The sequence below is a fragment of the Cyprinus carpio genome, chromosome B4 (genome assembly GCF_018340385.1).
Source record: "Cyprinus carpio isolate SPL01 chromosome B4, ASM1834038v1, whole genome shotgun sequence".
NCBI lineage: Eukaryota > Metazoa > Chordata > Actinopteri > Cypriniformes > Cyprinidae > Cyprinus > Cyprinus carpio.
In genome coordinates, this window is record NC_056600.1 from 26913562 (window position 1) to 26926644 (window position 13083).

At 37.8% G+C, this 13083-nt stretch overlaps 1 protein-coding gene across 1 annotated transcript; it reads left to right on the forward strand.

The window, feature by feature from the left end:
• The first annotated feature begins 206 nt into the window (after window positions 1-206).
• LOC122137170 (CD209 antigen-like protein C) lies at window positions 207-1134 on the forward strand. The gene is made up of 3 exons (XM_042722888.1): window positions 207-404; window positions 669-775; window positions 886-1134. The coding sequence occupies exons 1-3, from the start codon at window positions 276-278 to the stop codon at window positions 1013-1015; spliced, it is 366 nt and encodes a 121-aa protein (XP_042578822.1). The 5' UTR covers window positions 207-275; the 3' UTR covers window positions 1016-1134.
• The last annotated feature ends 11949 nt before the right edge of the window (window positions 1135-13083 follow it).

A 13083-nucleotide genomic window follows, 5' to 3' on the forward strand; every position in this document is an offset into this window, starting at 1 on the left:
GATCTTAGATTAAGCCAAGACTAGGCTTCAATTAGGACATTTAAGTAATTTTTATTAACGTGCCTTAGAAAAAACATTACTGGTGTGCATCTCGAGACGAAACAGAGGCACTGTATATTTTAAGATCAGTCAGTGCAAGTTTCTTTCAGTTAAAACAGCTCAGATTTACACTTTAGCCTAGTCTGTTAAACCAGGGGTAAGCCTCACAGATGACAGAGACGAGTTAAAACATTTGTTTGGAGGAGATTGAAATAAAGCACTGGTTGTATTTATAGATGGATGGATGTGCCATCAATCCAGTCTATACTTTTTTTTCCTCTGAGATGAAGAACTGGACTGAGAGCAGAAGATACTGTAGAGAGAGAGGAGCAGATCTGATCATCATCAACAACAGAGGGGAAGAAGTGAGTGAAAGATTGTGTGTGTGTGTGTGTCCTGGTAAACCCTATGTTAAAGGGACAAAATGTCCTTACAAAGATGGCAATGTCTGAAATCTTTGTCCTTGTTGGGACATTTTTGGTCTGAATGAGGAAACAAGCATATAAATCATACAGAATGAAGTTATTTGAAAATCTAAAAATGCACAGTTTTCTGTAAGAGGTAGGTTTATGGGGTTGGTGTGTGTGTAGCTGCTAAGTGATGATATGTATCTGTGTTATTATTCTCAGGACTTTGTTAGGAGCGTGTCTGTTTGGACAGCAGTCTGGATTGGTTTGACTGACAGTGATGAAGAGGGCAGATGGAAATGGGTTGATGGCAGCACACTGACCTCTGGGTGAGAAGTCACTGAATTGATCTGATTAATATTTAATAAATGGTCCTCACAATCAGTATCATATCGCACAGACAGTAGACTGAATATCTAATCCTGATCTATAATTTCAGCTTCTGGACATCTGGAGAGCCAAACAGTTACATGGGTCTAGAGGAAGACTGTGTTGTAGCTTCATACGGATGGAATGATTGTCCATGTAATGGGGCATTTAGATGGATTTGTGAGAAGACTATATTTTAAAATGAAACTATCACTACCACAACACAAACTTGTATGTACCTTAATATGATACAAATACACAACGGTAGCACTTTACAGTTAGTGTACTTCGCTGGTACATACGTGGTAAATATCTTTACCTACAGAATGAGTGGTAAACACAAGGAAGTTAACTATAAAATAACTGTATTTTTATTTAATACTCCTTTTTTATTTTAAAATATAATAGTATTACCACACTTTATTATTTTATTACAAAATAGTTTTTTTGTTATATTTAATGGGTCACACTATGTGCAGTGCGAGGACCAAAGCAAATCTCCAGGTACTTTTATGAGAACCAGGCTAAAAAAACTTATGTGCACCCCTGATAATATTGCTATTTTACTGTACAAATAAATGCAGCCTTGGTGACAAGATTTCTTTTACGCTCAGTCCTAGTCTAGGCTACCAATACTGAAGTATACAAATATAAGACTCACTTGGTAGACTTGATTCAGCTGCCTGCACTCCCTTCCGTCCTGAAAAAAATCTTTGTTACTTCATATCAAAGCATTTATCCAAGAGATCAACATGAAAGGAATACAGCAAATGTGCGTCTTGTCATGTACCACACCCAGGCATGTGAACGGAAATTAGACAGGGAGTATGTAATGATCATTTTGTGAAAATAGAATCTTGTTATTTTTAATAATGATCGAGTTAGGCCATGTCAAAGATTTGCTAAATTTCGGACTCAGAAAAGGGTTATATGTAAACCTGAAACACTTTTGAACCATTATTATCCTGACTAGGGATTATCACAGTATTGTTAAAATCTGCTGGAGATACTATAAGCATGGTAAGTACTGACACATAAATCACTTCACCAAGTTTTATATTTAAAATCAACAAACAACAAATAAAATGATTTTTGTTTGCATAATCATTAAAACAATAACATTACCAATGTTTAACTAATAGCATGTTCAAATATCTAATGTAAATGTTTAAATAAAGCTTTAAAATTACTGTGCCTCATTCATCTGGTGTCAGGCAATTATGTTTCGCTCTGAAGGCATAAAATGTTCTAACACCCATAGAGCTCTCCCTATAGCACCTCACGTACTGTTCGTAAGTCCGGCGATGGCTTAGCTGACAGCTAAGATCTATACAGGAGATCTCCAAATTTGTCCACGTAGTGTTTGAGCTCGCAGGCACATATGCTGGCGCAATTCTTTCTACAACTTCATCATCTACTTGCTCCTCTACCACTTCTTTCAGGACTTCAGTGTGTGGTTCTGTTACTGGAGGACGTGGACAGGCAGGTGTTTTTGGTACAGCAGGAGGCAGTACCATTTTATATGGTACTGACTCGTGAAACCTCCTAACTGCAGGAGACTAAACAAGAAGCAGCTGAGACAAGACACTTAACTCCTGAAGATGTTTTTGGACTTTGGAAAGACACGTAATCCTGATTTTGAATTATACCAATGCAGCACAGAAACACCAAACCAGTGACCATTCTTTCCTTTGGCATGCCTTTTGGCAAACGCTCTATACATTTCTCCAACCATTTCTCTGCTGAGAAAACTTCATTAGTTTTGTGTAGCTTCACAAAACCCTTCCAGTTCCGTTTAGCCTTGCGATTCCTATTTTCGTCCCAGTACTTAATATGGGGATAGTACTTCAGTTGGGACATCCCCAGTTCCAGGCAACGGGCAGGATCCAAAGACATTGATGTGACCATATCTGCAGCTCTCCCGAAGGTGTCAAGTCAAGTCAAGTCACCTTTATTTATATAGCGCTTTTAACAATACAGATTGTGTCAAAGCAACAGAACAACATTAATTAGGAAAACAGTGTGTCAATAATGCAAAAAAAAAAAAAAGTGTGGGGATACCAAAATGCCTTCCTATCACACACCTCCCTGCAGAACTCACCCACGGTCTGGCAGTAGACTAAATTCTCAATGGGACGATCTGAAGAATCTTCACTAACTCCTCACCAATCACATGAGGACCTGCTAGAAGACAGTCAGTGAGTGAGTGGAAATATACATTCAACGCTTGTCTTCTGAAGATCATCTCAGAGCCACATTTCCGGTGGAGGAGGCGATTCACCAACACTGGCACTGCCGACTGAACCCAAACCGAGGAACCCCCTCATGCTGGTCAAGCTTTCGGGATGTGTTCCACTTTCTCCAAGGGATACCGCGTATATCCCAGAAGAAGCACAGAGTGACCGACCAAAATAGAGGGTTCCCCATGTACCCACCACCTCCTGCAACCCAACTCGAGACCACAAAAGATCCACAGAAGGGTCTGTGGGATGGACAATACAAGCTGCATGCTAGGACACGTTCACTACGCCTGATGTATCTACCAAACTGCTAAGGTCAAACTCTCGGTCATCCTTTTGACCAAACTTTGTTAAAGTCATAATGATTGACATGTCCAGATCGTTGTTAACCACAAGGAGAGACTGACTGAACAACTAGAGGATTAACTGCTGATCCTTATGCAGCACGTTCATCCTCCCCAACTGGTTCAAATTTGTCTTCTGCTGAGTGGGCCTCTCTAAATCTCCAGGTGAAAGAGCCCTCAACCGGCCCACAAAATGCTTGTACAAAGCATTTATCAAACTGATGGTATGAGCCTTGGCCATCATTTCATTTCATAACATGGTGTGTGGAGACTTGGATTTGCAGGTACACAACTTACATTAAGAAAGTAACCACAGTCCACATATGCCAAAACGATCCCCACTGTTTACCTGAGGGCACTCACTCCCTCTGCACTGTACTGCCTGAGATCGATATCGATTTTTGATGAGATGCCATGGGGTTATTTATCTTAGTAGTATCCACTTTCCCAACAAAAAGAGTCCAGCTTTTATAGCTGGCACATCAGACAGCTGCACCACAACACCATCACAACTGAAGGTGTAATTCACTAACTCACTGGCGTCATCCATTTCTGAGGCAAATAATGGGATTTTCACTGTAAGGGATGTGATCCAGATGAGGCAGCGTTCTTGTCCGAATCAGAGCGATACCGAGGTATCTACTCGTTCCCTTTAGGGATTTTTAACTTCTGCTTTTATCCTCCCCTTCCTAATTCCCCTGTAACCACCAGCTCTCCACCTGATCGAGGTTAGGTGGAAACCTCTCGCATAACAGTCTCCTATGCTGGACCTATAATGTTTTTGGCTGGTTCTATTTTCATAGCAACCACCTTACAGATGGTCCGGACTAAAAGGAGGCGCCCCTTGAGCGGGGCTCCAGCGCAGGAGGGTGGGTGAGTATGTAACCCTTTCTGTATATACTTATGTGTATTAAATTGCTGGTGGTTATGTGTCTACTAATAAACTCTTTGAGTTTCCTTTGCAGTGCTCAGTTACAGTGTTTACTAAACACTCATCAGCACCAGCCATCCAGCTTTAAGTTTGCATGTTATCTTATTAATATAACTTTAAATAGACACAGGTGATCACCTTAATTAGGTACACCCAAGAAATCATGTGACACATACAAGTCATGTATATTATTTAACAAATACAAGCTACAAAATCTTTTTTGAATCACTATAAAAATGGCTTTATATCAAAATCCTCATTCAACCCTAAAGGTGACAAAGTATTTAAGGTATAAATCCAAAAACATTTCCTCTGTAATAATTCTTCTCATAATCTCCTCCTCTTGAGGGTTTTGTTACCTTTTCTATACCAATATACTGCAAAACGCTGACGTTATGGCCTACTTGTCTAAAATGAGACGCTATAGGACTGCGCATATCTCAAGTTTGAATGTTACTGCGATGTTCACTAATGCGAGTGCGTAATTGTCTGAATGTTTTACCCACGTATGCAAGACCTCAAGGACAACGAATTAAATAAATCACATGAGTGGAAGCGCAGGTAATGGTACCACATATCGGAATATCTTCTGGAGCAGTAATTTTCAGTGTGCAGAATAGTCCATCTGCCATCAGTGGTTCAACCGTAACATTATGAAACGACAAGAATACTTTTAGTATGTGAATAACATAAAAATAATGAATTAATTCAACAATTAGTCTCCTCTGTGTAACTCCACATCATTATTCGCATACAAAAAGTATTCTCGTCGCTTAATAACGTTACGGTTGTACCACTGATGGGAGATGGACTATTCTGACAATGCTTTTCATACTTTCCTACACCTACACACTTATATATATTTCACACTATATGACACACTCAAAACCACAACATTTCACACACAAAATATCAAATTGTGCTCCGAAGACAAACTAAGCTTTTACGGGTTTGGAATGACATGGGGGTAAGTGATTAATCACAAAATTTTCATTTTACTTGCATTTGTCATTTTTTGCATTAGTTCATTAGAAAACAAAACACTAAGTAAATATTTATTTGAATTTACTTATGCATTTAAGCGCAATAAATGAAAACAAAACCTCAAGTAGTTATTGAATTAAACGTGACATTTTGTAGTAAAAAATCTAAATAGGATTTTTTTTGTAAAATGTACTTGAATTATGCTGTTTTTATTTATAAAGTTAAAAATAAAATCACTTTTTACAGTGTAGCCTTACAATTCTTTGCACAATTCAACACACCGCACAGACTACAGCCAACGGCAAACACACATACGTTCTGCGCATATATTCGTCATTCAAAATGAGAAATCAAAACAAAGATATACGAGATAAACGCAGATATACGAAATGTAAACAAAACAGTGCTTGCTTACCATTCTGAATATCAGTAACGTTGATAACTTTAATCATTTTAAGCGGCTCATGTTGTTATGAAAACATTCGAGTATTACAATGATTGGGAAAGATCACAAACAGCCTTGTGTCTGTACCGCCTTCATTCACATGCTTGTTTTCATCACTTTTGCTTTAATTCTCGGCACTGACTCTTTCGCTGAAGTGAACATCCAATCAGAGCTCTCACTCTCGCCAACAGCCCCGATGTCGATGTGAGCCCGACGAGTGGAACACACCAAACAAACTAGCCCGACCGTTGCTCGCCATCGGTCCGACGATGGCAAATGGCCGATTGTCAGCTTGGTGTGTCCCGGGCTTAAGTGCACTGTAAAAAATAAACCGCCAGAACACAATTTTGAAGAATGTTGGTAAGTGGCCCCCATTCACTTGTGTTGGTTTTGTTACTATACAATAGAAGTCAATGGGTGCCACTGCTGTTAAGCATTTTTTTTTATATATCTTCTTTTGTGTTCTGGAGAGCAAAGTCATACAGGTTTAAAATGATAAGAAGGTGAGTAAATAATAACAGAATTAAAATTTTTGGGAAACCCTATCATTTTGCATACTCTGCAAGTGGTATTCAAACTTATAAACTTTATAACTAAACATGTACAAATTAAAGCTTAAGGGTTCTACTGTAAATTAACAAAACTTTCACTCACCACACACAATAATGCACGGCATCACAGGCAGGTTTTCTAACACTACAACCTTTGCGAGGCTTGTCTCTTCTACATAATGAAGGAGGAACTGCTCTTTCTCATCAAAATAGGACAGAAGTAGAAGGATCATGTCTTTCACATCCTCCGAGCAACCATTTCTCTGTGCTCTCAAAACTTGTAGTTTTGTGACAGTCTGTAAGACACCCTTGTTCTTGTTTGCGCAAACATTCGAATGTAGACTTCATGAGAGCCTTCATTTCTTCTTCATTCAATTCAGTTGTTTGCAATAGATTCTTCATTTTCTCTTTTTTCAACTGCTGACTCTCGGCAGTTTCACTGATGGGCATAAATTTAACTTCCCAATTAACACAGCCATATGTATCCTGGACCGCAGCTCTTTTTTCAGGTGTGACTTCCTCAGTGTCACATTCATCTGTATCATGAAAACGCTTTTTTATTTTGGTGTGCTGGTCCTTCTTGCATTTTCAACTCTGGTTTGAAATTGTTTGACCAAGGAGTAGTATCCAGGACCAATCACACTCTCTTCAATTACATCTTGCAAAGACTTTGGATATTTGGCAACCATTCTTTTGGCGACTTCCATTAAATTCTTCCTACTTGGACAAGCACAAACTTCGCTGCAACAACAATCCTCACCATTTCCCAGCGCAGCCGAGGACTAGGCCTTTTCTGTCTCGCAAGTGCCTGCAGGAAACTTTTTCCATGGGACTTCGAAGCTGTCCACCCAGTTTACATTAAGAGGGGAGGAACTGCTGAAAGAAGAGGACGAAGAACTTTGGGACAGAGAAGATCCTGGAGATGAACAGTCTTGTTGCCTTGGGGTTTTGGAAATGTGTGCTGTAAAAAAGTCATATGCAGGTACTTAGTTTTAATTTTGGTTGAACTATTCCTGGTCCAACTATCATCATCATTTATTGCCCTCTTGTCATGTCAAACCAGGTGCTCATTTAGATTGACTAGCAGTACATTTCAGACAAGCTTGTTTTTACAGTTCACTCACTGTTAATAACAAAAGAAATGTCTTATTTTATTTGTCTGACCATTAAGGTTTTTGTAACTTAAACAAATGCATGGACTTACTAGTCTCCTTTAGAACAGAAATAAATGTCCTGGCTTGAATGGGCCTCATTACAGAAACAAGATCTGATTCCTGAAGAAATCTGAAATCTTCTGGGCTCTCCACTCCAAGTGATTTTATGGTGTCCTCAAGAGATTTTTTTGTTGTGACTGGGAGATCCGGTAATACATCATCAGTGGCACTGGTTATGTTTGAAATGTTCATCTCTGATTCTCCCATTTCTGAAAACAACCAAATAACAGTCATTAATAAACCAAGTATTAGAAAATACAGATCAACAAACATATTCAGTGTGACATCACGCTGTGTTTTAATGGAATAACCAGTTTTTCATTCATCACATATGAAGTGAAAGGATAGAAATCTGCCCGGTCATTAATTTTCACACATTGCATTACTTCAGTCTGATTTTTCAATTCATGCAAATGGTATTCAGGGATGAACTCTACTACAAACTTTCTCAACAGAAAATGAATGACTTCATCTTTTCTGAGAACAAGTGCAAGTTCTCCAAACTCTACTGAGTCCATATTATTTGTCACAAGGAACTGGCCTTTTCTGTATAACGTACCCCTGTACATTACTTCTGCTGAGATTTTGGTATTATTCTCTGTAAAACCAATGCACCTCACTGCATCTTTAACAGAATCACCATACAGCTTTTGGTAAAATGCAGTGCTGTTTTTTACTCTTACAATTTAATCACACATTGACCCTTCTGACAGACAGGCCTGGAACATTTGATGCCTTTCAGAGAGAGTGAAGCACAAGTTTTTAAAATTCTTCAAGTTCCTAGCACATCTTTTAAAGTAACTGTGCTTACTCAAATGAAAACCTCCCACAACAAAACAAAACAACAAAACCTTAAAATCAAAGCATCAAATTCCAAAAATCAACCATGCTCTGTGCACAAATCATCTCAACAATATCTTTCAGTTGAAGGGTCAACTGCCAAACATCATCCATGGGTTCTTTTACCTTGTCACCCATGATCACAGGAAGAAGTCTTAGAAAATTCCAGTTCTGATTAGCCTGACCAGAAAGCTTTACTCCATTGGAGCTCACTGCACATGGCTTACTCAATGCATCAGATGCACTGCATTTAAACTGCTTAATGTGTCTATTCAAAACTGAATAGGTGAACCACTTTTTCTGTTTGAAGTACTTGAGGTAAAGCGCTAAATCATAGGAAAGGATACCCTCAAAAATGTCGTGGCCTAAACAAGGTGGCAGGCCAGGCATGCAAACATTGAAGTAATTCAATGAATTAAAAATTGACTTGCATGTTATACCTTCAACGGTTTGTTGTCCCTCAGATTGTAAAATGTCTACAGCTGAATTGTAGTTTTCAGGAGTGCGCTGAGACCCACATGCATTTGGTTATCAGGCAATGCCTGCAGAAATATTCAGAGACACTAAAATTTTCAGTGGATCCACCGATACTGTGAGACCCCAAATTGTCACCTTTAATACTCAAAACAGTCCCTTTAACTGTTTCCTCTGCCATAGTTATTCCATTATCTTCCAAGTCCTTTAAGTCTGCAGTTAGCCTGGAGAAAACTTTCTCATGTCTGAAGTATTTGAAATCTTTTTCTCGACACAGCATTACAAGTGACATGTGGTCTGTGCTTGATCTTATATGAGGTGGTAAATTAGCCAGAGACAGATATACTGCTAGTACTTTGTGCTTGCTTTTTGCTGAACCTAATGGGTTCACCACCTCAAAAGAATCTTGATATAGAATTAGTTTGAGACATGATGCCTTTTGAGAGAATAACTCATTGTTTTTGTATACCTGACCATCACTGACATCACAAAGAATGTATCCTGTGCAGCACATTTTTGCCATAAGTCAGACTCCATTAAACATCTCAAAGTGTCTTTCAGAGGAACATAGTAGGCAAACCTCTGTGACCTCGTTTCATCTGTTCCTGAGTACAACTTTACAGGTTCTGTGTGTCTGAACATCTCTTTAAAAGCCTTTGTTCTTGAAAAAATTGTTCTCATTGGTCCTTCAAGAACAATGGTGAATGGCTCAGATTCCTTCACAACATCACATATTCTACCAATGTCCTCATCTGTTAACTCTAAATCATTTTTCAGGAATGCACTCAATTTGTTCAAAGAATATGTCTGTCCAAGTTCATGTATGCTCTGCATTTCTTCAACAGTATTTTGTATAGTTGATGCTGGCAGAAGAAACTGCCCATGTAATTTCAAGTAGAAAAGACTAATATTTCTGAGAAACAGATCACTGAAATTCTCTGTAAGATGAACTTCACCTTCATCAGTCTCACTAGATCCCTCTGTGGGGCCTGTAACTAAAGGTTCAGTTTCAAAAGACTGAGAAACTGTCTCTCTATAAAGATCACTTATACTATCTACGCGACACTGCCTGTGCTTTCTGGACATGTGGGAAGTAAACCATGACTTTACAGTGAAAGTATGATTACATCCTGTCACCGGACATGTCACAACACGCCCTTCAGCGATATGTTCCTTTAAGTGAGCGATTAGTTCTTTGACATCGCGACACTGGTGTTGGCACATAGAAATATTACATGTAAACACCGTAAGGGCATGTGTAGTAGCAACACGTTAATCTACAGTATGTTTACGATTTCAAGCACTTATGATATTTTAAATACTGGTCTGAACTTTCTGGACTGCATGAAAACAGGGTACGTTACATGCTAATTTACTCGTAACTTAGCCTATTTAATACGACGCACTGCTAAAACGGTTTGATTCTACTTAGCAATGTACATAGTACTTAACAAACATATATTTTACAGAATATTTCACGTTTTAGAGCTCTCAAGTGTGCTAACATGTGCTGCCTAAGTTAAATATGTTTATGTGCCGTCAAAATAGTGTACATTCTACTCATGTTTTAAACCACACAGTGCTAAAACCGTTTAATCCAACTTACCAGTGTGCCTATATAGATTTATATATACACAAAATATCCACTAATTAGCAGTTTAGCTCCGACAGTGCTTCACCAGAATCATCACTGTTGAAATGGGGGAAGTTTGGGAACGCGTAATGTTTCATGTGTGCTCCGCGCCAAGGAGTATTCAGCCAATCACATCCTTTGTTCAAGGAGGCATAGAAATTGCTACAAATTAAAGATCACTAGTACTAAAAAAAATTGTCTGGCTTTAATGATAATTACTTAATTATTCTATTTGATTTATATAATTATAGGATTTATATTATTATTAATCCATTACACACAAACAATTTTAGTTATTATAAATCATTTATTTTAAATGAATGTTAATATATACATATTGTATGTAATATAAATAAGCTGTAGAATTAATAGAAAATGCTTTAAAAATGACAACGTGACCTTACATGTTCGAGTCTCTATCGCTGTATATTTCCAACTATATAAACTAACTTAAGTTTCACTTCATTTCTTTTATTTGTCCTCTTTCATAAATAAGTACTTTTTTCATTGCAAATGCATTTAAATTCATCATATTTTTAAATCTCTTAGCCTCTAGCAAAACCTTTATCATTTAACCAAGGCTCGTGGTCACACATTCATGTGCACATGCCCCACAAACTCAGGATCAAAGCCTGGGTTGACAAAGAAAGTTGATGATCAGTATCATGGTACCAACAAAGCCGGATCAGAGTGGTTCGGATTGGTTTTGTCAATGCTAAACTAATCCTGTAACTGTAAATTTGTTCATTTACCATCATGGTACAGGCCCCAGTTCTCGTTAATCTGTTTCCTTGGATGTTAATTAGCTCCACACCTGTTATTTCTCACTGTTATTTAAGCCCTGTGTTTTACACTTTCACAGTTTTTCAAACAGCAAATTAATTACACAGAGACAGCACAGATACAAGTAAATAAATAACAACTGAATGTTATGAAAAAAGTGCTCTAACTGGAGAAAAAAAAACCCAGAGTAAATTCTGTTTACTGAGAATCTTTTTTTAGTTATTTTATTTTACAGTTCATGTAGAATTTTATATAGATGCTTTCTAATTTAAACATATTTGTGTGATACCACGTATATGAAATGTTTCTATGCACTGGCAATGTAAAAGCTCATTTGCTTTCTTTCAATCCCTTGAGTGAATTTGCAGTTTTAGGCAAAAAAAAGGAAAAAAAGAAAACATATTACACGTAAGATCCACGTTCCCTGGCTTTGGAAGAGTCTCATAAAAGGTTATCACCCACATGGTTGATAACTTCCCTGGCTTTGATTTCTGTGGGGGTCAGCATAAAACAAGAACAAACAACATAATAAACTTTGTTCTCATGTTTGTCTAGAAGGGTGGCACAGACCCCCCACAAAATATGCTTGGCCCCCCTTTGTGACCACCCCCAACAGCGCAGATTGATCAGAGTATAACATCTGCAGTGCGGGAGCAATTGGAGTGCATTTAAAATCTCATGCGCTGCCACTGATGTCACACACTAATCGCAGCGTAGCGCCGCTTGACGTAGAACACAGCTACTCACTGTCTGGTTCACTGCCAATTATTTCCTGCATATTTACCATGCCATTGGATTAGAGTGCTGTCAATTTCACAACTCAAACAGGAGACGCACGATTTCACAGGCTGCAGACCACATCACTATGTTATTGTATGTTTGAAAGCTCCTTAGAGTTTGTGCTAAGTTGTGCTATTCAACACAAGATGGATGAAAGCGAAAGCATTTTCCAAGAATGTTTTCATGAATCAAGAACGAAAGATGGAGATTCACATATGAACCAGAGTCCTATTCCGTTATTGTTATCCCATAAAAAAAGAAATGAAATGAGATATTACAGAGATATACAGGTTACAATAAACGTGTACATCAAACCTCACATCATTTAATAATCAGTCTAAACATATATGCACAGCTTAATGACAAGTATACACAACTTACAGTACGGCTCATCATTACCGTGGTTACCTGTGGAAAAACAACATTAAAATTATACTAACAAAAAAGGAATTTTTATCAGTACTTGCAATGCTGCCACCATAGCCCTCAACACTGCTGTCAGTGCTGCTGCTCTTTTTTCCATTCTGCAAAAAAAGGCTTATCTCAGTATTTTTGTCTTGTTTCTAATCAAAATATCGAAAAATTCTTAAATCAAGATGCGTTTACTAGATAAGCAACATGTAAGATATTTAGTCTCGTTTCCTGAGGAAAAATCAAAAAAAAAAAAACCTGAAGTGAATTTTGATTAAAACATCAAAATATCACCAGAGGGGTAAGAAAAAAAAAATAAACTTGCATTAAATGCATTAAGATTCTGCTTCTAAATCTGCTGAATTATTCTGCTGCGTGGAACTGAGGAAGTACTGATGAAGACACTGTTTGATTTTTCAGATGGCCAATCAGCAGAGGGGGTGTTTCATTCCCACCCATGTGTAGAAATCAAATATTTAAACTGTTTACATTTTTCTACCCCTGAACGGAAAACAAAATTAAGCTGGATTCTTGTTTTCATTTTATTGGAAAAATAGATAAATTAAAAATTAAAAAGCACTTTTTTTTTTACTTTCAATATTAAATAAATGTGAACGAATGAGATGCGTAGATTGTTT